This window comes from Panthera pardus, unplaced genomic scaffold, assembly GCF_024362965.1.
Source record: "Panthera pardus isolate Hobbes unplaced genomic scaffold, ASM2436296v1 HiC_scaffold_22, whole genome shotgun sequence".
NCBI classification, from domain to species: Eukaryota; Metazoa; Chordata; class Mammalia; order Carnivora; family Felidae; genus Panthera; species Panthera pardus.
Genome location: NW_026526788.1, coordinates 47,277,578 through 47,303,747, shown reverse-complemented (window position 1 = coordinate 47,303,747; position 26,170 = coordinate 47,277,578). Strand labels below are relative to the sequence as shown.

General features: G+C 37.1%; 1 protein-coding gene across 4 annotated transcripts in view; it reads right to left on the bottom strand.

Moving 5' to 3' along the window:
* The window catches only part of ZFAND4 (zinc finger AN1-type containing 4), an 88,966-nt gene that overhangs the window by 59,141 nt on the left and 3,655 nt on the right, over positions 1-26,170 (bottom strand). For 3 of the 4 annotated variants that reach the window (XM_053909701.1, XM_053909700.1, XM_019444942.2), the window contains exon 2: positions 20,326-20,626. In XM_053909701.1, coding sequence (XP_053765676.1) covers positions 20,326-20,587 — 262 coding nt within the window. In that variant the 5' untranslated portion in view covers positions 20,588-20,626. Of the gene's footprint in view, positions 1-20,325; positions 20,627-26,170 lie in introns of those variants that run through there. The other variant, XM_053909702.1, reaches the window with a different exon arrangement.

Below are 26,170 nucleotides of genomic sequence, written 5' to 3'. Positions count from 1 at the left end.
ATAATAGCAGAAAAGGAGTGCCTGGGTGGCTCAGTCAGTTAAGCGTTCGACTTCGGCTTGGGTCATGATCTTGCAGTTTGTGGGTTCGAGCCCCGCATTGGCTCTGTGCTAACGGCTCAGAGACTCGAGCCTGCTTCGGAATCTGTGTCTCCCTCTCTATCTGCCTTCTCCCCCTCACGCTTTGCTCCCTCTCTCTCTCTCTCTCTCTCTCTCTCTCAAAAATAAATAAATATCATAAATAAATAAATAAATAAATAAATAAATAAATAAATAAATGAAAAAATGAGGCAGAAAAATAGAATAGTAATAAATAAAAACAACAGTTTGTAACAAACATTAGCAAAGACATAAACGGCTAATTAACTTTACCAAGAAAAAAAGAAGGAAATCACAAATATGCAAAAATAAATGGCAAGGATAATTTTCTAGGGAACAACAGATTAACAAAATGGATGTCATTAAAATTAGAAAGCTTAAGCAGACAAATTTCCAAAGAACTAGGGAATGTTACTCAAAAACTACTACACAATAAGAAGCACCAGTCCAGATGGATTCACAGGAATTAACCAAATCTTTAAAGACAAAATAAATCCTATGATCTACAAATTTTTCCAGAGCACTGAAAATGAATGAAAATGTCTTAATTTTTTAAATAAATAAAAATTTCCTAATTTCTTTAAAAAAGCAAGTATAGCATCAACTCCTAAATCTAATAGTTTACCAAAAAACAAACAAAATAAAAACAAATAAAAAAACTCCTACAGACCAGTATCACTCATTCATACTGATATAAAAATCTAAACATTAGCAAACCGAATCCAATAACACAATTGAAGAATTTACTGTGAACAAGTAGGATATATTTCAGGACTGCAGGTTGGTTCAATAGTAAGAAATCTATTTATTTTTGAGAGACAGATCATGAGCGGGAGAGGGGCAGAGAGAGAAGAGACACAGAATCTGAAGCAGGCTCCAGGCTCTGAGCTGTCAGCACAGAGCCCAACACGGGGCTCAAACCCACGAACCATGAGATCATGAACCTGAGCCGAAGTCGGACGTCTAACCAACTGAGCCACCCAGGCACCCCAGAAATCTATTAATATCATCACATTAACATTTCTGAGGGAAAAAAAAAAAACCGTGAAGATCAGAAAACCTTTGACAAAATTCAATATCCCTTCATAATATTTTTTAAAAAACACGGAAACAGGAATTGAGAGATATCCTCTTAACATGTTAAAATGCTACCAAATAGACCTAAAGAGAGTATCTAATTGAATGAATAAATACCAGAAGTATTTCCACTCAGATCAGGAGCAAGGCAAGGATGTTCAATATATCTGTTGAACACAGCATTAGAGTTATTATTAGACAAGAGAAATCGATGACAGGCCAAAGAATAGTTAAAAAAGTAATGAACCTATTTATAGTGCAGATGATATGGTAGATAATATACCTGAAACACCAGTGAATTTATGAGAAAATTACAAAAAAAGATAATTCAATAAATTAACAGTATATACAATTAACATACAAAATCAATAGCCTTCAAATAAATAAACAATAGGGGCACCTGGGTGGCTCAGTCAGTTAAGCGCCCAATTTCGGCTCAGGTCATGATCTCGTGGTTCGGGAGTTCGAGCCCTGCATCACGCTCTGTTCCTGACAGCTCAGAGTCTAGAGCCTGCTTTAGATTCTGTGTCTCCCTCTCTCTCTGCCCCTCCCCTGCTCGCACTTTCTCTCTCTCTCAAAAATAAATAAACATTAAAAAAAAAAAAAAAGAAAGAAAGAAAGAAAGAAAACCTTAACTATTCTTGATGAATTACTGGAGGCTCAGTGTGGATAAGTATGAGAGTTAAAAACTCCAGGAAACCCAGGCATGGTGGGCCCCACACTTTGTGAGTATTACTTCCAGGAGCTTGACCAGGTTTTTACAGTGACTATCAGAGAAAAATATCTTACTGCTTCCAGTAGGGGAGAGAAAAAGTAACTAGTCTGAAATATGCCAGAGCATTATATTCTTCCCCTCAGGAGAAACTATTTTACCACAGCCTAATCTGCTGGGGTTTTATAAGACCCTAACTGACCTGAGGGAAAGGAAGTAAATAACTTCAATCCATTCTAGCCTTGCATGGGAGGGTAAGGGAAACACCTAACTCCAGCCTGCTCTAGCATTCCTTGTAGAGGAAGGGAAATATTCAACTTCAGCTCAGTCTAGCCCTCCTGTGCCACCTAAAGCAGGGGAGAAGGACAGGGTGGAAGGTAATAACAGGCCTTCGTCAAATCCTCAGTCCAGGGGCACAGGTTCAATAGAAGACTGAGACCTAATCATAGGACTGTAGAAAGTTTCCCTATGCCCCATCTTACTCCACACTTTACCACATATTACTAAAGGCCTATTAACAGCAGTCTTTTTACCAAGCATATCAGGTCTGGCTATCAAGAAAGAACAAAGCCTACTAAAAGGCAAAAAACAGCTTGAAGAGATCGAGCAAGCATCAGAACGAAGCTCACATAGAGCAAAGAACTATCAGACAGGAAATATAAAAAAACTATGATTATTAAACTAAAAGCTCTAACAAATAAAGGAGACAGCATGTAAGAGTAGATGGGCAATGTAAGCAGAAAAATGAAAATTCTAAGAAAGAAAAGGAAATGCTAGAGAGATCAATAACACTGTAACAGAAAGGAAGAATGCCTTTGATAAGCTCATCAGTAGAATGGACACAGCTAAGGAAAGAATATCTGAGCTCAAGAATAATAAAGGAATGCTATGAACAACTCCATGCCCACAAATTTGATGGTCTAGATGAAAGGACCAATTCTGTCCACACAACATACGCAAGAAACAAACAGTCTCAATGTGCCTTTATCTATTAAAGAAATAGAGTCAATAATTAATAACCTTCCAAAACAAAAAGCACTGAGGACAAATTGTTTCACTGGTGAATTCTACCAGATATTTAAAGAAAGAAATTATCCAATTCTCTACAAGTGATTGCAGAAGACAGAAGCAGATAGAATACTTCGTAATTTTCATTCTATGAGGCCAACATTACCCTAATACCAAAACTAGACAAAGAAAACTACAGACCAATATCTCTCATGAACACAGATGAAAAAACGCCTCAACAAAATATTAGCAGATCAATTCAACAGGTATAAAAAAGAATTATGCACTATTACCAAGTGGATATATCCCAATTATGCAAGGCTTGTGGATCATTGAAAAATCAATGTAGTCTACCACCTCACCAAGCTAAAGAAGAAAAATCCCATGATCATATCAACAGATGCAGAAAAAGCATTTGACAAAATCCAAAATTCATTCATGACAAAAATTCACAGCAAACTACAAATAGAGGGGAGCTTCTTCAACTTGACGAAAACACTATAAAGTTAATGATTTGAAATTTAAAGCTTTCCCACTAAGATCACGGACAAGGCAAGGATGTCCCCTTCCTACTACTGCTTTTGAATATCGTACTGGAAGTCCTTAGCTAATGCAAGGACTAGCTAAAGCCCTACCTAAAACAATAAAAGTAAATACAAGACATACAGATTGGAAAGGAAGAAATAAAACTGTCTTTGTTTGTATATGACATGATTGCGCAGAAAATCTAAAAGAATCAACAACAACAACAACAACAACAACAACAAACCACTGGAACTAATAAGCAATTAGAGCAAAATTGCAGGATACAAGGTTAATATACTAAAGTCAATCACTTATTTATATTCCAGTGATGACCAAGTAGAATCTGAAATTAAAAATATATTACTATTTGATAAAAACACCTGTATCTTAAAAAATATATATATTTATCACCATTTACATTAGCATCTACTGAAAAATAGGTATAAATCTAACAAAATATGTATATGGCACATATGTGGAAAACCATAAAACTCTGAGGAAAGATTTCAAAGAAGAACTAAATAAATGGAGAGAGATTCCATGTTCATGGATAGGAGGATTCACATCAGTTCTTCACAACTTGATCTGTAGATTCAACACAATCCCATCAAAATCCAAAAAAGTTATGTTATGGATATCAACAAACTGAGGCAAAAAGCTCCGGAGCCAACTAAATATGGAAGAACAGAGTTGGAGGATTGACACTACCTGACTTCAAGACTTACTATAAAGCTACAGTAATCAGTACAGTGGGGTAATTATGAAAGAATAAACAGACCAACAGAGTAATAAACAGAAATAAACCCACATAAATATAGTCAACTGATCTTTGACAAAGGAGCAAAGGCAATATAATGGAGCCCACAGTCTTTTCCACAAATGGTGCTATAGCAACTGAACATTCACATGCAAAAAAAATTAATCTAGACACGAATCTTACATCTTTCACAAAAATTAATTCAAAATACATTCGAGGGGCACCTGGGTGGCTCAGTCAGTTAAGCATCCGACTTCGGCTCAGGTCATGATCTCACGGTTTGTGAGTTCAAGCCCTGCGTTGGGCTCTGTGCTGACAGCTCAAAGCCTGGAGCCTGCTTTAGATTCTGTGTCTCGCTGTCTCTCTGCCCCTCCCCTGCTCACACTCTGTCTCTCTCTGTCTCAAAAATAAATAAAACAAAATACACTGGAGACCTACATGTAAAATGCCAACTATAAATGATAACATGCTAAAAAACCTAGCTGACCTTAAGTATGATGATGACTTTTTAAATACAATACCAAAAGCATGATCCATGAAAGAAACAAATGATAAGCTAGATTTCATTAAAATTAAAAACTTCTGGGGCACTTAACTGGCTCACTCAGAAGAGCATGCAACTCTTGATCCTGAAGTTGTGAGTTCAAGCCTTGCTTGAGATTCTTGCTTGCTGCTTGAGATTCTCTCTTCCTCTCTCTGCCCCTCCCCCACTTGCACAGGCACATGTGCGCACACGCTCTCTCTCTCTCAAAATAAATAAACTTACAAAAAAGAGTTAAAAGACCTGAACAGACATTTCATTAAAGAAGATATAGACGGCAAGCAAGCATTTATAAAACGTTCGACATCATATGTCATTAGAGAAATGCAAATTAAAACAAGTTACTACCATACACCTATTAGAATGGCCAAAATCCAAAACACTGACATCATTAAATGCTGGCAAAGGATGTGCAACAACAGGAAACTTCATTCATTACTGGTGGGAATACAAAATAGTACAGCCGCTTTGGCAGTTTCTCACAAAACTAAACATACACTTAACCATATGATCCAGCAATTACACTCCTTGGTGTCCATCCAAAAAAGTTAAAAACTTATGCCTACATAAAAGCCTTCACATAAATATTTACAGGATCTTTATTCATAATGATCCAAACCTGGAAGCAACCAAAATGTCTTTCACTAGGTGAATGGATAAACTGTGGTACACGCAGATAATGGAATATTACTCAGTACTATAAAGAAATGAACTATCAAGCCATGAAAAGACATGGAAGAAACTTAAATGCCTACTTTTAAGGTCAAGAATCCAATCTCAAAAGCCTACATACTGTAGGATTCCAACCATATGACATTCTGGAAAATGCAAAACTATGGAATAGACAATAAAAAGACTGTGGTTGCCAGTGGTTATAAGGAAGAAAGAATGAAAAAGGCAGAGCACTAAGGATTTTTTAGGGCAATGAAATTATTCTATATAATAATATAATGGTGAACACATGTTATTACACATTTGTGAAAACCCAAAGAATGTAAAACATCCAAGAGTGAACCCTAATACAAACTACATACTTTAGGTGAAAACGATGTGTCAGTGTAGGTTCATCAGCTATAACAAATGCCCTACACTGGTGTGGAATGTTCACAATGGGAGAGGTTGGGGGGTGGGCATGGTTGTATTTGGAAACTCTATGTTTTGCCCAATTTTTGGTGAACTTAAAATTGCTCTAACAAAATTTATTAATTTTTAAAAAGCTTGCTTTTTTAAAATGAGAAAATCAATGGGTGCCTGGGTAGCTCAGTCGGGTTAAGTGTCTGACTTCACCTCAGGTCACAATCTTGTGGCTCATGAGTTTGAGCCCCACATCAGCCCCACATCTGTGCTGACAGCTCAGAGCCTGGAGCCTGCTTCAGATTCTACGTCTCCCTCTCTCTCTGCCCCTCCCCCACTCATACTCTTTCTCAAAAACATATATTAAAAAAAAAAGAGAAAAATACACCAAAAATTATGTCCATTCCTGGTTTCTTAATATTAAATACACATGTATCTATTCAACACTGATAATTACTATTTTAATTCTTAAGGTTACATTATATGATAAGCACATATATTACATGCAAACTTTTTTTTTTTTTTTTTCAAACTTTTTTTTTTTTGAGGGAGAGTGAGTACGAGTGGGGGAGAAGGGCAGGGGAGGGGGGAAAGAGAGAATCTTAGGCAAGCTCCATGCTCAGTGTGGAGCCCAACACAGGGCTCGATCCCACAACCTTGGGAACACAACCTGAGCCAAAATCCAGAATCCGACGTTCAACCAACTGGGCTGCCCAGGCACCCCGACACGCAAACTTTTAAAACAAAGATCTTGAAAGCAATTTTGAAAACACTGTAGGAAATGTAGTCATTTCAGAAAAAGCAAAAATGGGTGCATGGGTGGCTTAAGATTCTCTCTCTCCCTCTGCTCCTCCCTGTGCTCTGTCCCCCTGTGTGCACACTGTCTCTCTCAAAAAACAGAAAAGAAAGAAGATTATGAAAGTGAATTACAGAAGGAACAGTATATACATAGAAAGGATTGCATATTTTAATTTCATAAACAGGAAAATAACACCAGAAGACAACCAACCTTTCAATTAGATACAGTTAAGAAGTATTAAGCATCGCTCTGGATTTCTTTCTCTCATTCATTCATCAAATATCTGAATGCCTATTCTATATCAAACATTATTCTTTGAGCTGAAATATAAAAGTGAGTAAGAAAGAAGACCCTGCCCTCACAAAGCTTGAACTTTACTTAAGATGCATAAAATATAGAGGCACCTGGGTAGCTCAGTCGGTTACACGTCCAACTTTGGCTCAGGTCATGATCTCACTGTTCATGGGTTCGAGCCCCACACTGGGCTCTGTGCTGACAGCTCAGAGCCTAGAGCTTGCTTCAGATTCTGTGTCTCCTTCCCTCTCTGCCCCTCCCCCGCTCACACTGTATGTGTGTCTCTCTCTCTCAAAAATAAACATAAAAAATTTTTTTAAAAGATACATAAAAAATAATACTGAATATGATCCCAATATACTATAGAATCCCAAGCAGCCTCCACACTGTCAGCGCAGAGCCAGATGCAGGGCTCAAACCCATGACCTTGGGATCATGACCTAAGCCAAAATCAATAGTCAGATGGTTAAACAACTTGCTTGCTTAACCAGTCCCTTTCTAGAATTTTAACATAACCAACACCACTACTATGAACATCCCTCTACATGATTTGTTCATGTTTCACTTTAAAATGTATTTTACATAATTATTAATACAGAAACACCAGCTTTCATCAGGTGTATTTGCCTAATGAATCTTTTTCAGTCCTTTCAACATTTGAGGTTCTTACATTTTAGATTGAGTCTCTGGTAAATAGCATTTCACATAGGTTTTTTGTTTTTTTTTAACCAATCTATCAATTGTAGTCATTCAATTAGAGAGGTTTTTTTAATCCATTTTACATTTTTGGGATTACTGATATATTCCTATTTATTTTTACCATCTTATTGTGTGCCTTTCACTTGTTCTGCTTTAATTGCCTACCTCTTTCATGTATTAATTTAGATAAATAGAAGAAGGTTAAGGCATTGCTACCATTTGGAAATTATATAACTCTATTTCTAATCTCTAGTGATTACTCTAGAAATTCAATTATCATATTTGATAAAATGAAGTCTAGAGCTAATCACATCTTTATCCTCTTCATGAACAATGCTAAGAGCGTTATTAGCACTGTGCAAACAACTCTTTCTTGACTAATGTCATTGTTACCAGGATTTTAATTTGCTTTTTTCAAACCTCTATACATTACTGTTTTATTAAGTAAATGTTTATTTAGATTTACCCAGAAGTGTACCACTTTGATAACCATTCCATCCTACATCACCAACTTCCTTTAGAGATCATTTGCCTTCCGAGATATATCCTTCAGCAGTTCCTTTTGCAAGGGTCTTCTGTTTAAAAATGCAAGTTTTGTTTTTTCTGGAAATATCTTTATTTTGTCCTCATCCTGGAAAGACCAACTCAATTCTAGATAGAGATTGCTATTTCTCTCGCCTTCTAAAGATAATATTCCAATGTCTTCTGGTTTCTATTACTGTACCTGAAAAATCGACTGTCATGCCCAGATCTTGGTTTCTAATACTACTCCAATAAAAGGAACCAGGACTCTTTGGAGAAATGGCTGATTCTAAGACAGTGCAGTGCATATACAAGATGATCTGAACACATCTTGTAGTGCCAGAAAGTAGGTGGCAAAACAAAACCAAACCAAGGTGGTCACAGGATTTGGGGAACGTATTTATCTCTGAGCCAACCTTCCACTGTACACCAGATTTTCTCTCCTTTCCCCTTTGCTTCAAGGCTGTGGGGTCTTCAGAGATTGGGAGATGTTTTTGAAACAAACATCTGCTCCAAAACTGCATTTTGTCATTTCAGGCCTCTTATTGTTTCCATTATATTAATACAAGTGGAAAAAAATTGGAAAAAATATTGGGAAAAAAATTTTTTTAACTCTTACCCAGAATTTATGTGTTCTGTACTAAAAAGGGTTTCTACCATATGGCCAGAATCAGAAGTCTGTTTGATTCTACTTCTGGACAAGTTACAATGGAACTTGTTACATCAATAATTCAGCTCCTCAGGTTTTTTCTTCCTGTTTCTTCTATACCACACATGAATCTTTAAAGAGCCCCAGGCTACTATAAGACTCAAAGACAATTATACATAAGAATACTCTATTTACCATAAGTATTCTATTTATTCAGACCACCTGCAATTAAATTAGTGATTAATAATAAAATGAACATTTTTGAATTCTAATAATGGAAATAGGAATATACTCCTGAATAACTTGGAGTCAAAGAAACTTAAGAACCATAATGAAAAATTTTAAACTACTGGGATTTTTAAAACACAGTAAGAAAACGAACAACTTAATGAAAAATGGGCAAACACTAAACAGACACTTGACGAAAGAAGACAAACAGATGACCAATAAGCAAAGAAAAAGATGCTCAATATCATTAGCCATTAGGGAGATGCAAAGTAAAAGTGCAATGAGATATCACCAGTATCTATTAGAATTGCAAAAAACAAAATCAAAAACAACCCAAACAATACCATGTGCTGATGAGGATGCAGAGCAACTAGAACTTTTAGACATTACTCCCAAAAAATACAAAACGGTACTGCCACTCTGGCAAAAGAAGTTTGGCAGTTTCTTATTAAATTAAATGTACACTTACTGTAAACTCAGCAAATCCACACCTAGGTATTTACCCAAGTGAAATGAAACTACTTCAAAGTTTATAATGGCTTTACTCATAATCACCACGAACTGAAAACAACCCAAATGTCCCTAAATTTGAGAATAAGTATGCTAGAGTCATAGAGTGGAACACTACTTGGCCATAAAGAGAATAAATTATTGATACATGTAACAATATTGATAAATCTCAAATGCATTATGTATTATACATAAGTGAAAGAAACCAGACTCAAAAGCCTACATACAGTGTGATTTCATTAATATGAAATTCTGGAAAAGGCAAAATTATACGGACAGAAACAGATCAGTAAGTGCCAGGAGCTGGGTTTACATAAAAGGTTAACCACAAAGGCACAGAATTTTGGTGAGCAATGGGACTGTTCTTTATCTTGACTGTGGTGGTAGTTACATGACAGCAACGTTTGCCAATAATGATAAAACCATGTATGAGTTATGGGTTGAACTATCTCCCAAAGGTTCATATGTTAAAAGTCTTAACCCTAACCCTCAATACCTCAGGATGTGACCTCATTCAGAAATAGGGTATTGACAGATGCAACCAAGTTAAAATGAGGTCATTAGGGAGAGTCCTAATCCAATATGACTGGTATCCTTATAAAAAGGGGAAGGGTGCCTGGGTGGCTCAGTTGGTTAATTAAGCATCTGATTTCAGCTCAGGTCATGATCTTGTGGTTCAGGAGTCTGAGCCCTGAGCCCCACATTGGGCTCTGATGGAGCCTGTTTGGGATTCTCCCTCTCTCCCTGCCCCTCCACTGCTTGTGCTTTCTCTCTCAAAAGAAATAAACTTAAAAAAATAATAAGTAAGTAAGGGAAATTTGGAGACAAATACGCACATACCTAGGGAGATGATAAGTAAGGAAACTGGGATGGTGCTTCTGCATGCCAAGGAACAAGAAAGACTGCCAGCAAACCAAAGCTAGGCAAAAAAACATTGTACACATTTTCTCCAAGAGCACTCAGAAGGAACCAACAATGTCAACACCTTGACTTTGAACTTCTAGCCTCTACAACTGTGTGATAATGAATTTCTGTTTTTTAAGCCACTAGGTTTGTGGTACCTTGTGATGGCAGCCCTAGGAAACTAATACAATACTAAAAATGGTGAATTTTATAATATATAAATTGTACCTTGACGAAAAAATGGAAAGAGTTTTCTAAACTTGGAGACCAATGAAAACATGTTCAATATTATTAGTCAGAATATTGGGAGTATGTATAAACTACAAAAATGATCAAATCTATCTAATCCTATGTATTGCTATGGCTGCAGAGCACCTGAGTATAATATTATTTAAACAACAGAGTAAGTATTTTTGACAAAAAAGCACTTAAAATTTAATAACAATGAAAGTCAACTTAAAAACTTATAGGATATAGGTAACACAGTTCTTGGAAAAAATCTTAAATCATAAATGGTTACTGATGAGTACCATAAGGCAAGCTGAGGGCCAAGCACAAGCTAGCACAACACCGCCCCCCAAGGTGGGATATGTGTGATATTCCTCAGGCACTCCTGGCTGCCCAAGAACAAAGGAAAGGAAGAAAACAAAAGGTTAACCTGACAGTCTCCATTAGTTAACAAATATCTCATCAATAGCCTCATCAGGAACTCCCTACTATCTTAAATGCTTTGCTAGAAAGAAAAACCACCTTAGTTTGACAACAGTTAGGCCTCCAGTAATCTGTAAATCCTCTTTAGCATATGGAAATCCCTTTAAGAAACTTCCTCTTGACTTTATCTCCCCCAAAACTCCACAGTACATAAGGAGTCACTCTGCACAACCCCAGTGCAGCTCTTCCCGCCACTGGGTCCTGTCCCCATGCTTTTTTTAAATTTTTTTTTTTTAATGTTTATTTATTTTTGAGACAGAGAGAGACAGAGCATGAACGGGGGAGGGTCAGAGAGAGAGAGGGAGACACAGAATCCGAAGCAGGGCTCCAACTCACGGACCACGAGATCATGACCTGAGCCGAAGTCGGACGCCTAACCGACTGAGGTACCCAGGCACCCCCCACCCCCCATGCTTTAATAAGATCACCTTCTTGCACCAAGGACATCTTTAAGAATTCTTTCTTGGCCATCGGCTCCCAACCCCACAAACCCCACCATCACCCCAAAACCTCATCAGTTACCTTTAAAACGATATTGAGACTTCCAGTTTCAGACACTACATGTAAAGAGCTTGTAAGTTGCCACTTCCATACTTAAAGCAATAAAAAAAAGCTGAGCACATTGAAAACCATCAACTTTTCTTTGATCTACTGGAGACATAAAGTAGGAAGGCAAACCATCACCCCCAAAATCTACAGAGATAGGAAAATCCAGACCCCTCTAGTCTTCCTATAACACCCAAGTGATTATAGGTGGGAGACACTAACAAACACATTGAAGGTCATGGCCCAGGGACACAGGCCCACCAGAAAACTGAGACTGAATTGCAAGACTATAGATGGTTTCTGGTCCCCAACACTTTACCACTACACTAACAGGGCTCTAGTAGAACAGCAGCAGGTTATGGGTGAGTTATAAGACACAAATTCTTTCGAAGGAGGAGTTCTTAGGGAAACCCAAAGATAAGAGACAAAACAGGAAAACCAGAGAAATTTGAAGCCTCTGGCACTTACAGCTACAACAAACATTAAACAAACCCCATCTCCTAACTAGTTTAATACAAAAACTCACATTAAAGACCTATTTACTTCAGTTACCACTACCTAATACATTACATCTGGGTTTCAACAAAAAAATTACAAGGCATGGTAAAAGAAAACCACAGTATATACAAAGAAAACAAACATCAGAACCAGACTCAGATATGACAGATTTTGTAATTATTGGACAGGGAGACTAAAATAACTGATTGATATGTTAAGAAATTTAATAAAAATCTAATAAAAAGTAGACAACATGAAAAAATAGATGGGTAATGATGGGTAATGGAGACAGAGAGATTGAAAGTGTAAGAAAGAATTAAAAGTAGATGCCAGAAGTAAAAAACAATAACAGAATCTATACTACCCAAAGCAATCTACACATTCAATGCAATCCCTATCCAAATAACACCAGCATTCTTCACAGAACTAGAACAAACAATCCTAAAATTTGTGTGGAACCAGAAAAGACCCTGAATAGTCAAATGTTGAAAAACAAAACTAAAGCTGCAGGCATCACAATCCTGGACTTCAAGATGTATTACAAAGCCGTAATCAAGACAGTATGGTATTGGCATATTGGCACAAAAACAGACACATAGATCAAGGGAACAGAATAGAGAAGCCAGAAATGGACCCACAAATATATGGCCAACTAATCTTAGACAAAGCAGGAGGAGTCTCCAATGGAAAAAAGGCAGTTTCTTCAGAAAACGGTGTTGTGAAAACTGGACAGTGACACACAGAAGAATGAATCTAGACCACTTTCTTACACCATACACAAAAATAAACTCAAAATGGATGAAAGACCTAAATGTAAGGCAGAAAACCATCAAAATCCTAGAGGAGAAAACAGGCAACCTCGTTGACCTTGGCAGCAGCAACTTCTTAATTCGCACGTCTCCAGAGGCAAAAGAAACAAAAGCAAAAATGAACTATTGGAACCTCATCAAGATAAAAAGCTTCTGCACAGTGAAGGAAACAATCAACAAAACTAAAAGGCAATAGATGGAATGGGAGAAGATATTTGCAAATGACATATCTGATAAAGGGTTACTATCCAAACTCTATAAAGAACTTATCAAACTCAACACCCAAGAAACAAATAATCCAGTGAAGAAATACCACCTCACACCTGTCAGAATGGCTAAAATTAACAACTCAGGAAACAACAGATGTTGGCAAGGATGCAGAGAAAGAGGAACACTTTCACACTGTTGGTAGGAATGCAAACTGGTGCAGCCACTCTGAAGAACGGTATGGAGGTTCCTCAAAAAATTAAAAATAGAACTACCCTACAACCCAGCAATTGCACTAGTAGGTATTTATCCAAAGGATACAAAAATGCTGATTCAAAGGGGTACATGTACCCCAATGTTTATAAGAGCACTATCAACAATAGCCAAATTATGTCCATCAACTGATGAATGGATAAAGAAGATGTGGTATATATGTATGTACACACACACACACACACACACACACACACACACACGAATAGAGTATTACTCAGCAATCAAAAAGAATGAAATCTTGCCATTTGCAACAACATGGATGGAACTAGAGGGTATTATGCTAAGGGAAGTAAGGCAGAGAAAGATATCATACGATTTCACTCATATGTATTAAGAAACACAACAGATGAACATAGGGGAAGGGAAGGAAAAATAAGATAAAAACTGAGAGAGAAGCAAACCATAAAAGACACTTAAATATAGAGAATAAACTGAGGGTTGCTGGAGGGGTGTTGTGTGAGGGGATGGGCTAAATGGGTCATGGGCATTAAGGAGGGCATTTGTTGGGATGAGCACCGAATGTTATATGTAAGCAATGAATCACTAAATTCTACTCCTGAAACCATTATTACACTGTATGTTAACTAACTTGCATGTAAATGACTTAAAATTTTTTTAAATAAATAAAACTTAAAATTAAAAAAGGGAAAAAATATTCTTAGAACTCAATTTAAAAAAAAACAATAACAGAGGGGTGCCTGGGTGGCTCAGTCGGTTGAGCGTCCAACTTCAGCTCAGGTCATGATCTCATACTCCGTGAGTTCGAGCCCCACGTAGGGCTCTGTGCTGTCAGCTCAGAGCCTGGAGCCCGCTTCAGATTCTGTGTCTCCCTCTCTCTCTGCCCCTCCCCTGCTCATGCCTTGTCTCTGTCTCAAAAATAAATAAAAACATTTAAAAATTTTTTTTAATAAAAAAAAACAATAACAGAAATTAAAAATGCCTTTGATGGGCCTGCTTATCAGCCGACTGGATATGGCAAGGAAAGAATCATTGAGCTTAAAGATATGTAGATAGAGGGGATCCTGGGTGGCTCAGTCAATAGAGCATCTAATTCTTGATCTCAGGGTTGTGAGTTCAAGCTCCACATTGGGCATGAAGGCTGCTTTAAAAAAAAAAAAAAAAGTTCTATTTATAAACTTCCCAAATTGAAATATAAAGAGAAAATAAAGAATGAAAACAACCAGAACATCCAAGAACTGTGAAAAAATTTCAAAAGGCATATAACTGGAATACTAAAAGAAAATAGAACAGAAGAAAAATAATAATGCCCCAGAAATTTCCAAAATTAATGAGATATACCAAATCATAGATCAGTAAGCTCAAAGAACATCAAACAGGATAAAAAATTTTAAATCTACACCTAGGCATATCATATCAAACTTCAGAAAAGCAAAAACAAAAAGAAAAATCTTTTTTAAAGGTTTTTTTTTACATTTTTTTAATGTTTATTTTTGAGAGAGAGAGAGAGAGAGAGTCGGAGCGCAAGTGGCAGGGGCAGAGAGAGAGGGAAGCACAGAATACAAAGCAGGCTCCAGGCTCCCAGCCGTCAGCAGAGAGCCCCATGTGGGGCTCTAACCCATAAGCCATGAGATCATGACCTGAGCCAAAGTGGGATGCTCAACCGAATGAGCCACCCAGGTGCCCCAAGAGAAAACTCTTTAATGAAGGCAGAGGAAAAACCTAAATAATAATTATAGGGAACTTTTCATGAGAAATCCTATAAACAAGGAGAGAGTAGAGGAACTATTTAAAATGTTGAAAGAAAAATGGGGCACCTGGGTGGCTCAGTGGAGCATAAGGCTCTTGATCTCAGGGCCATGAGTTCAAGCCGCACCGTTGGGTATAGACATTACTTATATAAACTAAAAAAAAATTTTTTTTAATAATAAAATGTTGAAAGAAAAAGACAACCAACCTGGAATTCTGTACCCTATAAAATTATCCTTCAAAAGTAAAGGAGGAAAAAAAAAATGAAGGAGAAATGGACTTTCTCAGATAAATAAAAACTGGGCACAATACACCTGCCTTACAAGAAATATTAAAAGAAGTTCTTCAGAAAGAAATGATACAGTTAGAAACTTGGATCTACATAAAGGAAAAGCATCAAAGAAGGACTAAAGTAAAATAAAAACTATTCATTTTCTTACTCTTAATTGATCTAACAGATAATAGTTTGTTCAGAATAATAACACTGTAACAATTATGGCTTATGCATAAATGAAATGAATGATAACAATGAGATAAGGGACAAAAGAGAAGAATTAGGAATACTTAGGTTTGGGGGGTTGTTCTAAGATTTTCTTTTAATGTTTATTTATTTATTTTGAGAGAGAGACAGAGGGTATGAGTGGAGGAGGAACAGAGAGAGAGAGAGACAGACACACACACACACACACACACACACACACACACAATCTGAAGCGGGCTCCAGGCTCTGAGCTGTCAGCACAGAGCCCAACACAGGGCTCAAACCCATGAACCGTGAGATCATGACCTGAGCCAAAGTCGGACACTTAGCTGACTTAGGCACCCAGGCACCCCAAGATTTTGTTTTTAAGTAATCTCTACACCCAATGTGGGGCTCATACTCACAACCCTGAGATCAAGAGTCCCATGCTGTACCTACTGAGCCAGCCAGGTGCCCTAGGAATAGTTTTTATTAGGTAGTTGCAATATTCATGAAAAAGTACAGCATTATTTGAAAAGTGGACTTGGCTTTTCTATAAATATATATTGTAAACTTTATTGCAACCACTAAAATAAGTTAAAAAAGAAGTACTACTGATGTTAAGAAGAGAGAAAACAGGGGCGCCTGGGTGGCGCAGTCGGTTAAGCGTCCGACTTCAGCCAGGTCACGATCTCGCGGTCTGTGAGTTCGAGCCCCGCGTTAGGCTCTGGGCTGATGGCTCGGAGCCTGGAGCCTGTTTCCGATTCTGTGTCTCCCTCTCTCTCTGCCCCTCCACCGTTCATGCTCTGTCTCTCTCTGTCCCAAAAATAAATAAAAAATGTTGAAAAAAAAAAATTAAAAAAAAAAAAAAGAAGAGAGAAAACAGAGCCATATAAAAGGATTAATTAAAACCACAAAAGGCAGAAAAGGGTGTAAATAAAGGAATAAAGAACCAGGAGGATGAATACAAAACAGTAACAAATATGGTAGCTATTAATCCAACCATATAAATAATCATTTTAAACATCAACTGCCTAAATAAACCAATTAAAAAAGAGATCATCAGACTGGATGAAAAACCAAGACCCAACTACATAATGTCTATAAGAAATCCACTTTAAATACAAAGTTTAAATACATAGGTTAAAAGTATAGAGATAGATACAATTTTATTTGTTAATTGTACCTCAATAAAGCTGGGGGGAAAAGTAAAGGGATGCAGAAAGATACATTATGCTAACACTCACCAGAAGAAAGCTGGAATAATTATATTAATTGCAGACAGAGCAAACTTCAGAGCAAGTAAAGTTATCAGGGATAAAGAGAGGCATTACATAGTGATAAAGGGGTCAATTCTCTAAAGACATATAATGATCCTTAATGTGAATGGATATCATCAGCTATCAAAACCTGTTAAGTTATAATAAATAAGACAGTGTGATATTGGCATATGAAGAGACAGACATAGATTAGATGATCCAAAGAGTTGAGTGTGCACATAAAACTGTCATACGTGACAGGTATGAAGTTACTTTGGTGAGAAAAGATTAGAGTAATTCAATAAATGGTATTTAGAAGACCAGTTATCTATGTAGTGAAAAAAAAAAAAAAGATCCCTATTTGATACCGTATCAGTCAGAATAAAGTAAGTTATGCTGAACCCTCCCCAAACCACCCCAAAGACATCAGTGCCTTAAAGCAAAAATTGATTTCTTAGACATGTCTGCTGCAGGTCAGCAGGGTGCTTCTGCTCCCTACAGTTACTCAGGGGTTCAGGCTAATGGAGACTTCTATTCATAGTTCATTGGTCAGAACTAATAACACAGACAATGAACATAGTTCATTGGTCAGAACTAATAACACAGAACTAATAACACTCATAAGAAGGCCGGGAAGATCATCCTATCCCATGCATAGAAGAGAAATCTTTACTAGGCAGCAGTAATGCCAAGGACTGGATGGTAAATCTAGGAAATCCACTGCCCACGGCAATAAAGAACCAAATGACAATAATCCCTTACATTTCTTGGCACATTTTTCCTTTCCAAATTCCACTGGATTATTTTTCATATCCTCTAAGTATGTACTATTCTTTGCATACCAATGCTCTAGGTAATGAAAAGCTCCAAAAATTTCGCTTCCTCTGAAAAACTCAGAGACCTAAATTACATCTTTTCCCAATGGCATAGTTCTTATATCCTTGGGTACATACTGCACTATCTCCACAGACTGACCATTTTCCCCTGATAAAGAACATGTTAAATCCTTTACATTTATTAACTAATAATCCTAAGAACAACTCTTTGAGATTGGTACTATCAGTATTCCTGTTTTAAATTAGCACAACTGAGATAAATAGGGGTTAAGTAATCTGCTCAACTTGAAATATGAAATCAGGCAGTCTGGCTTCAGTGCTCCTGTCCCTTCAAGGCCCATTTAAAGTTCTATTGCTGGTTCTGCTCCTTTCTTGCTACAGCCTCATCGTTCCTAACCCAGAATATTCCTTGAGCTCTGTCTGCAGACCCCTCCCATCTACCCTCCTTTCTCTTACTAAGCTCTAGTTCTGAACTTACCAAAACCTACCCAAAAAGGAAAAGCAGTCGGACAGAGGAGCCACTTCCCTCAAGGATGAACTGAGTGCTGTCACCTCTGCCTTCCTATCCTCCCTACTCCATATCCTTCTATCTTGGGGAGTCTTACCCGATAATTTAGCCCCAATGTCTTCCTGGGTAGAAAAAGAAAGACAACCCAGAAAAAAAATCAAAATTCACTGTTTATGAAAGATGCCTACTTGAAGCCTCCTTAAGAAGAGAATGACTGTCAGTGCCCATGGGCTGCAGAAGTTACAAAAAAGTATGGCAACTAGGACAAAAGAAAAGGGGTGTGGGATAGGAGGGTCAGGAATGGGAACAGGAATTGAGATCTATTGACAACTTGTTGTAGGTGCTGTGGACTGAACTGTGTCCCCACACCCAATGTGTTATCTTAAAGCCCAAACTCGAATGTGCTGGTATTTGGAGATATGACCTTTGAGAGGTAATTAGGTTTAAATAAGGTCATAATGGTGAGACCCTCCTGGTGGGATCAGTGCCCTTATAAGAAGAGAAGCCAGAGAGCTCTCTCTCTCCGTCTGCCATAGGAGAATATAACAAGAAGGGAGTCTTTAAGTCAGGAAGAAAATCTGTAAGTCAGTAAGTCTGTAATCAGAAAGATTCTTAGTAGAATCTGACCATGCTAGTACCCTGATCTCAGACTTTCCAGATCCAGAACTGTGAGACAATAAATTCCTGTTGTTTAAGCCACCCAGTCTATGGTATTTTGTTAGGACAGTGGGATTTGCATTTATATTTACATTACCTCATTTAATTTCCCAATAACTCTATCTGTTTTATAAATGTCTATTTGTTTTCAACTATCCAATAACTACAAAGTCACTGTTTTTACACTGGCAATGCCTACTCCTACAGAGGACAAGGAGTCCACACCTTAGCTATGAACCCAACTCTGTTAGTAACTAAACATTTCCCTTGGATGAGTCCCTAATCTCTCTAACCTCAAATTTACTTTTGATATTAAGTACCTAAGTAACATTCTCCCTAAAGTGCTTTTGTTGCATGGAGATTATTCAAAATGCATGAAAGGGGGGAAAATACAGAGATTATTTAGAACACAAGAGGGTTTTGTCTTCCTGCTCCTAAAAAGATACCATTACACCATCACGTAATAAAAAAGCAGAACAATGTCAAAATAACCTATTCTGACTCCATGTCTCAGCAAATCACTTGGGGGAAAAATGTTTCATGTACCATTAGTGTATATACTGATGTGATCACTGGACGCAGCTGATCACTAACTTAATAGAAGTTAGTGGAGACACAGCAAATATTTAGAAGCTCGGATACCAGGATTCTTGGCTTTATAAAGATAAAAAATTCCAATCCTACTCATCCTTCTATAATTCTGAACCTAAACTGGACTAGAGGGCAATGCTAGTTACTACCTCTAAATTATAGCAAGTTCCAGCTGGCTCAAAAAGCAAAGATCCATTTAGTGTTATATAGAACAACTTAATTTTCTAGTCAATACTGGATTTTAACAACTGTAATGGCAAATATCACTTAATTTAGGAATCTTCAAAGTACAAAAAAAAAGACTCTAATTTTAACACAATGTACTCTATGACACCTTTCACAAATACGCAAACAGCAAAGAGACACTGCACAATATTCAGCATCCCTGCTATACTAAGAAAACTTCTAATTACAAAAATATAAGCCAAACCCCTTAGAAAATCTCCACATGGAAAAAAGAAAAGTATCTGACAAGTAGGTAAAGAAGGTCACTAAAAGGGAACTCAATTACAATTTCCCGTTGAAAGTAAGTGTGACGTAGTTGTGGCAGATTTTGCATGTCATCATAATCTGTTGAAAATTTATTTTAAAATATTATTTTACACACCATTAACATGATGCCAGGGACTTCCTTCAAAAGAATCTGGTAGAAGGGGAAGCGGATGGGAAGAATGTAGGAATGGAAACAAGATAGACCATAAATTGATAACTATTAAAGCTAAGTAAGGGATAGATGGGGGTGCACTACCCTATTCTTTCTAATTCCATGCATGTGTGATATTTTCCCCATAAGAAAAGTTAGTTATTATATGCTCTTGATGAACAAATGTAATCCTCTTACCCTAAAAACAAAGAAAAACTAGTACCTTCCAATCTTTGAATTTTTGCTTTCACAGAAATAACAGCTTCAAAGGGTGAAACTCTCAACTCAAAACACGTTCCAGTCAATGTTTCAATGAAGAGCTCCATGGTTTCACAGAAAGGAAGTTTGTAGTAAAATGTTCCCAGGTTATCTTCATTGAAGAATGGAGGATCTTTTCTGTTATCCATTACTTTGACTTTCCTAATTCCTCTGGAATGTGTGGTATGCAACCGTATTCCAGTTCTAGCCAAATCAGCTTTGAACATTGGTAATATGTAATGCTGTTCATGTTTTGAGTTTTGTACCTAAAAAACAAGAATAATTTTTTTAACAAGCGAATCTGAAAGTTCATCCTGTCATACTCTCTGAACAACTCTGGCCCATAATCTTCCAGACAGCCCCAGAATTCATTTTATTACTTAATCTGTCTAATCCTAAGCCTTTCACGGTTGTCTCTGAAACCACTCTCCCAATTAGACCGTAAGATTATTATTTTTTTGAGAGAGAGAGAGAGAGAGAGAGAGAGAGAGAGAGAGCGTGAGCAGGGAAGGGGCAGAGAGGGAAACAGAATCCAAAGCAGGCTCTAGCCTCTGAGCTGTCAGCCCAGAGCCCAACGCAGGGCTCAAACTCACCAGCTGTGAGATCACGACCTGAGCCAAAGTTGGACGCTTAACCAACTGAGCCACCCAGGCACGCCTAGATTGTAAGATTATTAAGAACAGGTATATTTACAATACTTTTCTGTATCTTACTAAAGCTCAGCACAGTTATTTATATACAGTGCATACTCAACAAGTATATTATTGTTGTTAATAATATTTAAACCAGCAAACTCAGCATGGAGGTATATATCTGCAAGACTTTGAAAATTTTATGCACATCCTTTACTAAAACATGTAAATTATGTTTTTAACCCATACAAAATATAACTTTATACCACTGTACCTTTGAATCACACTGAAGAAAAGCATAGCAACCATGTTAATAGGTTCCTTAAAAATAAGACTCACTAAATAATCAATAAGCATTTGGATTTCCAGAAATTATCTATCAGTACAGCACTGAGATGACAATACTGGTAACAGACATTAGACATAATCTTTACACACAAACATACAATGGCTAATGAATATGAGAGGCAAATGCAACAAAATCCTAAGATAAATTATAAGTGTATAATTAGGATAATAGGAATAATCAAATCAATAGTTATTAGAAATGTGAAAACTTTGTAAGGAGAGGAGTTAATAGGACAGGTGATACACATCTTCCGGGACAGGTAAGTATATCTTTTTAATGGCTTTATTGAAATATAATTTACACACCATAAAATTCACCTATTTAAAATCTAAAATTTACTGGTTTTTATTACAATCACAGAATTGTACAACCATCACAATCATCTTTAGAACATTTTCATCACCCCAAAAAGGAACCCCATCCTCTTTAGACATCACTCCCAAATTCTTTCTTTCCCTCTCTGCCCTACGCAACCACTTATCTACTTTCTGTCATTTTGCCCATTCTGATCATTTCACGTAAACAGAATCATACAGTGTGATTTTATGATTGTATTTTGTGATTAGCTTCTATCACTTAGCATAACGTTTTCAAAGTTCATCCATTTTAGGATGCATCAGTACTTCATTCTTTTTTTATAGCTGAATAAAAGTCCATCCTATCATATGGATACACCACATATTTATCCAGTTATCAGCTGATGGGCATATTGGCTTGTTTCCAATGTGGGGCTATTATGAATAATGCTACATGAACATTGGATTACAAGTTTTTGTGTGGACATACGTTTTCCTTTCTCTCCCATGTATGTCTGGGAGTGGAATTGTTGGGTTAGGTAGGGACTCCACATTTAGCAATTTGTGGAACTGCCAACTGTTCTCAAAAGGGGTCTGAGCCATTTTACATTCCCAGGACACTGATTTCTCCACATCCTTGCCAATACTTTTTTTTTTTTTTTTTTGCTTTTTTGATTAAAGCCATCCTAGTGGGTGCAAAGTAGTATTTTATTGTGATTGTGACTTCCTTTTTCTAATGACTAAGAATATTGAGCATCTTTTTAGATGCTTATTGGCTATTTGAATACCTTCTACACAGAAATATCTATATTCAGAAAATGTATTCAAATCCTTTGTCCATTTTTACTCTGGTTGTCTTTTTATTACTGAATTGTAAAAGGGTTTTTAATGCGTTTTTAGACACAAGCCTCTTAAAGATACATGATTCCAAATATTTTCTCTAATTTTGTAGGCTGCCTTTTAACTTTGACAGTGTTCTTCAAAGCCTAAGTTTATTTTAGTGACATCCAATTTGGCTATTTTTCTTCTGCTGCTTGTGCTTTTGGCATCACATTTTAAAACCCTGGCCTAGGGGCACCTGGGTGGCTCAGTTGGGTGAGCGACTGACTCTTGGTTTCAGCTCCAGTCATGATCTCATGGTTCATGAGATGGAGCCCCATGCAGAGCAATGCAGAATCCGTTTGGGCTTCTCTCTCCCTCCCTCTCTCTAAATAAATAAATAAACTTAAAACAAAACAAAAACGCCTGGCCTAATCCAAAGTAATAAAGATTTTGGGGTGCCTGGGCAGCTCAGTCAGTTAAGCATCTGACTTTGGCTCAGATCATGATCTCGTGGTTCCTGGGTTCAAGTCCCATGTCTGGCCCTGTGCTGACAGCTCAAAACCTGGAGCCTGGATGTGTGGATGTGGATTTGGATTTGTGGATTCTTTCTCTATCCCTCCCCTACTAATGCTCTGTCTCTTCCTCTCTCAAAAATAAACATAAAAAAAAAAGGAATAAAGATTTACTTGGATACACATTTTGCTGAGAATTATATAGTTTTAGCCTTACATATAGATCTATCCATTTTGAATTTTTGTAGATGGTATAAAATAAGGATCCACTTTTATTCTTTTGCAAGTTGTTGCAAGTTTTTGCAAGATGTCCAAGCAGTATTTGCTGGAAAAACTATTCTGTTCCCATTGAATTGTCTTGATATCCTTGTCAAAAACCAACTGACCGGGAATGTGGGGGTTTACTTGTGGTCTCTCAACTCTATTCCATTGATCTGTTACATGTCTATCATTATAACAGTACCACGTTGTCTTTTCACCTTTGTAGTAAGTTTTGAAACCAGGAAGTGTAAGTTCTCTAATTTGTTCTTCTCTTTCATGATTCTTGGTTATCCTGGGTCCTTTGAATTTCCATATGAAGTTTAGGATCAACTTGTCTATTTTGCAAAAACACCAGTTGGACTTTTGAATAAGCACTGTGTTAAGTGTGCAGATTTGGTGAATATTACCATCTTGACAATATTGTCTTTTTTTATTTTATTTTTTTTTACATTTATTGATTTTTGAGAAACATAGTGAGACAAAGCGTGAGTGGGGGAGGGGCAGAGAGAGGAGACACAAAATCTGAAACAGGCTCCAGGCTCTGAGCAAGCGGTCAGCACAGAGCTTGATGTGGGGCTCGAACCCACAAACTGTGAGAACATGACCTGAGCTGAAGTCAGACGCTCAACCGACTGAGTCACCCAGGTGACCCAACAATATGAAGTCTTATAAATATGAACATGCAATGCCTTTCACTTTAAATTTCTTAAATTGCTTTCAACAGTTTTCTAGTTTTTAAGAGTATGAGTTTTGCTTTAAAAAAAAAGTATTCCTAAGAACTATACTCTTTTTGATGCTACTATAAATGAAGTTATTGTTGGTGTGATTTTCAATTTGTTCATTGCTAGCATAGAGAAATAAAATTGATTCTAATATATTTGGGCACCTGAGTGGCTCAGTCGGTGGGGCGGCCGACTACAGCTCAGGTCATGATCTCTCGGTCTGTGAGTTGGAGCACTGCATTGGGTTCTGTCCTAAGAGCTCAGAGCCTGGAGCCTGCTTCGGATTCTGTGTCTCCCTCTCTCTCTGCCCTTTCCCTGACTGCTCTCTGTCTCTCTTTAAAAAATAATAAATTAAAAAATTTAAAAAAAATTGATTCTAATATATTGATCTTGTACATTGCAACCATGCAGAATTCATCTATTAGTTCCAGTAATTTTTTAGTGGATTCCTTGGGATTTTTTCCATAAAAGATTATGTCATCTGCAAAGAGAAATGTTTTACTTCTTCATTTCCAATCTTGAACATTCCAGTAAGACACTCTTTACTTCCTTTTCTTACCTAATTACTTGGTCTAAAATCTCTAATACAGGGTTGAATTTTGGTGGTGAGAGTAGACATTCTTGTCTTATTCCTGACTGTAGGGGGAAAGCATTCAGTCTTTCACTACAAGGTACGATTTTAGCTGTGGGGTTTCCATACATAATCTACTCTACTACTTTAACTGGGTTTTTTTTTTTTTTTAAATCATGAAGTGTGTTGGATTTTGCCAGATGCCTTTCTGTCCAATGTCTATTGGGATGATCATGTGGTTTTCGTCTCTTATTCTATTAATATGGTGTTTAATAGAACATTGGTTTTTATATGTTGAACCAACCTTGCATTCCTAAGCTAAATCTCATCTGTATATGGTGTATAATTATATATGTTGCTATATTTGATTAATATTTTTTGAAAATTTTTCTATCTATATGCATAGGAAATAGTGATCTAGTGTTCTTAATATATCTTTGTCTGGTTTTGGTATCAAGGTAATAGGAACAAAATTAAACAAAAAGTAGAGATATATTTTCTCATATACTCCCTGTCCTCACGCATGCACCACTTCCCCCACTGTCAGCATCCTACACCAGAATGGTGTATTTGTTACAACTGAAGAAACTGCAATGACACATCATTATCACCTAACATCCATAATTTACATTAGAGTTCATTCTTGCTGTTGTACATTCTATTGGTTTTCACAAACATATAATGACATGTATCCACCATTACAGTATCATACAGAATAGTTTCACTGCCCTAAAAATATCCTGTGGCTCACCTATTCATCCTACAACCCTCCCAAATCCCCAGCAATCACTGGTACTTTTACCATCCACATAGGCTGCCTTTTCCAGAATATCATATAGCTGCAATTATACACTATGTAGCCTTTTCAAATTGGCTTCTTTCATTTAGTAATATGCATTTACGTTTCCTCCATGTCCTTTCATGGATTGATAGGTCATTTCTTTATGACACTGAATACTCCATATTGTCTAAATGTTCCACAATTTATCCATTCACCTACTGAAGGATACATCTTGGTTGCTTCCAAACTTGAGCAATTATGAATATTACTGCTATAAACATCTGTGTGCAGGTTTTTGTGTGGCTATGTTTTTAACTCTTTTGGTAAATACCAATGAGAGTGACTGCTGGATCTTAACAATGTGTTTAGATTTATAAGAAACTGCCAAAGTGTCTTCCAGTGTGGCTGTACCACTCTGCATTCACATCAGCAATGAATAAGAGTGCTTACTGCTCCATATCCTTGTCAGCATTTGATGTTGTCAGTGTTCTGGATTCTAATAGTTGTGTAGTGGTATCTCTTTAATTTGCATTTCCTAATGATATATGGAGTGGAGCATAGTTATTTTTTTAACTGGTATAGAACTGATCATGTTACTTCTTAGCTCCAGGTCCTATGATGGCTTCTACAGAACAGAATGCCAATAGAACAAAATTACAAAATTAAATCACTGTATATAGGAATAAAATTCAGGGGCCCCTGGGTGGCTCAGTTGGTTGAGCATCTTAGCTCTTGATATAGGCTCAAGTCATGATCTCATGGTTTGTGGGATCAAGCCCTGCAACGGAATCTGTGCTCAAAGTGCAGAGCCTGCTTGGAAGTCTCTCTCTCTCTCTGTCCCTCCCCCACTTGCTCTCTTGCAAA